At 43.4% G+C, this 3,117-nt stretch overlaps 1 protein-coding gene across 1 annotated transcript; it reads left to right on the top strand.

The window, feature by feature from the left end:
* Positions 1-901: 901 nt before the first annotated feature.
* On the top strand, positions 902-2,558 carry LOC115551331 (hepatic lectin-like). Its single transcript, XM_030367024.1, has one exon. It carries the CDS (start codon positions 1,020-1,022, stop codon positions 1,803-1,805), a length of 786 nt encoding a protein of 261 aa, XP_030222884.1. The 5' UTR covers positions 902-1,019; the 3' UTR covers positions 1,806-2,558.
* The last annotated feature ends 559 nt before the right edge of the window (positions 2,559-3,117 follow it).

Below are 3,117 nucleotides of genomic sequence, written 5' to 3'. Positions count from 1 at the left end.
AAATAAAAGCCTGAGCATGAATACAGTGACGAATAGGGTCCAGAACAAGTAGGGTCCCAAAATTTGTGGAGAATGATGAAAAAATAAAGAAAGAAGAACGCCTAAGAACAAGCGCTGCTTGCAGCACTCACCTAATGACTCAGATTACAGGCTATGAGATCGGATCATTTCAGCTATTTAAAAACCAACTGGATTTTTACTATTGACTATCAGTTTCGGAATCAAAGTGAGGAAGTTGGCATTACAAGACAATTTGTGCTGTAGTGAACATACTACATGGTTCCAAGTCAATTCAACATTAAACATGGTGTAACTTATGGTTGAAATTAAAGTCTAGATGTAAAACTTTTGCAAAAATTAAAATGATTTAGCTTGATCTCCACCAGCAGCACCAAGAGGAACTGTGGAATTAAATAAGCAGAACGACATTGATGAACAGATCCTGTAGTGACCAATGTATTGATATCTCCTTAGTTATGGGTCCTTCTTAACACAAGATGGAGTCAGGCCTGCCAGGCCTAACTCATCTCCTCAACCGGTGAGATCAATCCGTTTACATTATTCATCATATCTCATTATTATTGGGGACTACAGAGCTCTTTTATATAGATTTATCTTGCATAAACATTTAAGTCCTACAATAAATACTTGGAGCCCTGTTACTTATGAAGCGCTGAACCCATGATTAGTGAGTTAATTACCTGCAGTGTCTTGGTGCTGGGGGGCTGTGTGGTTCAAATAAGACTGGAGCTTTATTATTCTACATAGAATATACAAGCTTTAGCAGGAAAAAGAGTAGTCAAAACGATTCTGGTCGTCCACTGCGATTGCCTTGGCAACATGAGGTGTTGCAATATTGCAGTTACCGCAAAGGCTCATCCGGTGAGAAGACTTCCTGTTCCTCCTATTGCTGGGTGTTAAGACTTAGCCACACTGTCATGCAGAACGCACAGAAAGACCAACCACTGACAGGGGTAGGACGATAAGTTAAACTCTCTGAAAACCGTTTAGTCCAGATTATGGCTGAGGACGTGATTTACGCAACGCCCAACATGAAGACCAAGGTCAGGTATACACAAGGAGAGAGAGAGGAGAGGATAGTGGACATCTATGCTAACCTGGAGAGCCTCGGAGATCAACAGCAGCACTCTGTGGGGACAGAGGAGTCCTCCAAGTCTCTGGGAACAGGAAGAAGTCAGCGGCCGGACCCTGTGAGCCCTCCTTGGTGTCCTATCAGGGCTGTGGTGGTGCTTCTGGGCCTGCTGTCTGTTGTCCTGCTGGCTGGACTGATTGGGTTGGCCGTTAAATACAAGACCGTCATGGAGAAGACCGTAAGCATGGACAGAGACATGGAGCAACTTCTCCAAAGGCTGAAGAACGTAACAGAACAGAGAGACGCACTGCTTTGTAAACAGGAATGTCCAGATGGTTGGAAGAAGTTTGGTTGTAAATGTTACAAGACTTCCGATACGGGGCTATCCTGGAATGAGAGCAGGGATTTCTGTGTTTCCCACAGAGCAGATCTGGTGGTTGTGGACAGTAAAGAGGAGATGGACTTCATTAGCAGGTTGTACAACGTGTACTTCTGGCTCGGAGCGACAGATACGGCCGGTGAAGGGACGTGGAGATGGGTTGATGGGACCGGCCTGTCGCTGGATGACCCCTCCTGGAGCGGAGGGAGACCTCAGGGTGGTGGGGGCAAGAACTGCTTAAGGAGGGCCTGGGAGCAGAACCAATATAAATGGACAGATGTCAGCTGTGAAATCAGATACTATGGGCTTTGTGCACAAAATTTAATGAAATGAATTATTTTGGCCTTCTCTGTACACGTGCCTCTTCACTTGATGCCAACATACATCGGCTGCTTTGTTTCATACATGTCTGATTGGCTGCAAGTTGTTCATTTAAAGGAGATGAGATGCACTGCTCACTGCAGGAGATGTACAACGTTGTACATAGATGCTGTTCTTGTTCCTACTTGTAAAAAAAATGTCAATGTTTCCACAGTTGCTCTTGGTCCTAGAGGCTGAGGTTAGGAGGTAAAGAGTCACACAGTCATTAATTGGTCTTCAGCTGCTGCAAACCACACTAGTTCTCTATCTAGGGCTGCCTTTGTCCCCTCAACGATGTGAAGATCACCCTTCAAAAAATTGAAATGTCATTCATAACAGATGTGTTAAAAGCAGATGTTGTAAACTATATTCATTTTTATATTGAATTAGCTTAGTTTTTTGCTTCTTTTTCGGGTAAAATCCATCACGGAAAATGTTGTACGATCTTTTGAATGTTGTCCCCACTCTTAACCCAGTTCACTCTCCTTTTTATTCACCTAAAATGGCAATATTTTAAGGTGCTGTGTTTGTTCTCTTCAAACAGAAACAAGTTCCTCCTCATTTCTAAGTAAATTAGGATATCAGTGTATAACCATTGTAACACATCATTGATATCCAGATATCAACGATGTGATACCGGATCACAAGCAATGTTGGAGCGACAAAGACTCTTTCTTCATGTTCACATTTTCATCTGTATTGCAATAAACTACATTGTGTCCTTGAGCAAGTGTCTTCATGTTATCTTGTTAAGTGTTGTCGCCTTCTGAACACTTTGCAGCCAGCTCCAACATGTGGCTATCAAATGGAGGAAACAAATTACGGAGAAAAATAACCACATCCTGAGAGGGATGAAAAAGAAGACGATTTTTGTAGAGTGAAGTTAACAAATGTCATTGTTTGACTGACATAAGGTCCATGGACCTCAGAGCCCTCAGGTCCGTTGTAAAGTCCATTGGTTCTGCTCACAGACACCCGTCATCTTGAGGCCCTTCTCCTCAGCCTCTCACTCTGTTATTTATGTCATTTGGTTTCCATTCTCCATCTGTTCACCACATGTCCTGGTCCTTATCCCCGCACTCACAGATCCTGCCACTTCCATCTGCAATCACTACCTTCCCCTCACCTGAGCTTCCACTTCAGTCCAACACCTGCATTTCATTCCCCCATCAGTCTCTCCCTGTATGACCAGTTCACTTCCTTTGCTCCCTTGTCGGTTTGTTGTATTAGTCATGCCCTTTCTCCTTGTTGTACTCTTGTACTTAGTCTCTGATATGCCAGTTCA

The sequence above is a fragment of the Gadus morhua genome, chromosome 1, assembly GCF_902167405.1.
Source record: "Gadus morhua chromosome 1, gadMor3.0, whole genome shotgun sequence".
Lineage (NCBI taxonomy): Eukaryota > Metazoa > Chordata > Actinopteri > Gadiformes > Gadidae > Gadus > Gadus morhua.
This window is presented reverse-complemented; position numbering and strand designations above follow the sequence as displayed.

Excerpts from the sequence above, each read along its gene's own strand:
- LOC115551331 (XM_030367024.1), top strand. The coding sequence starts at position 1,020 with ATGGCTGAGGACGTGATTTACGCAACGCCCAACATGAAGACCAAGGTC.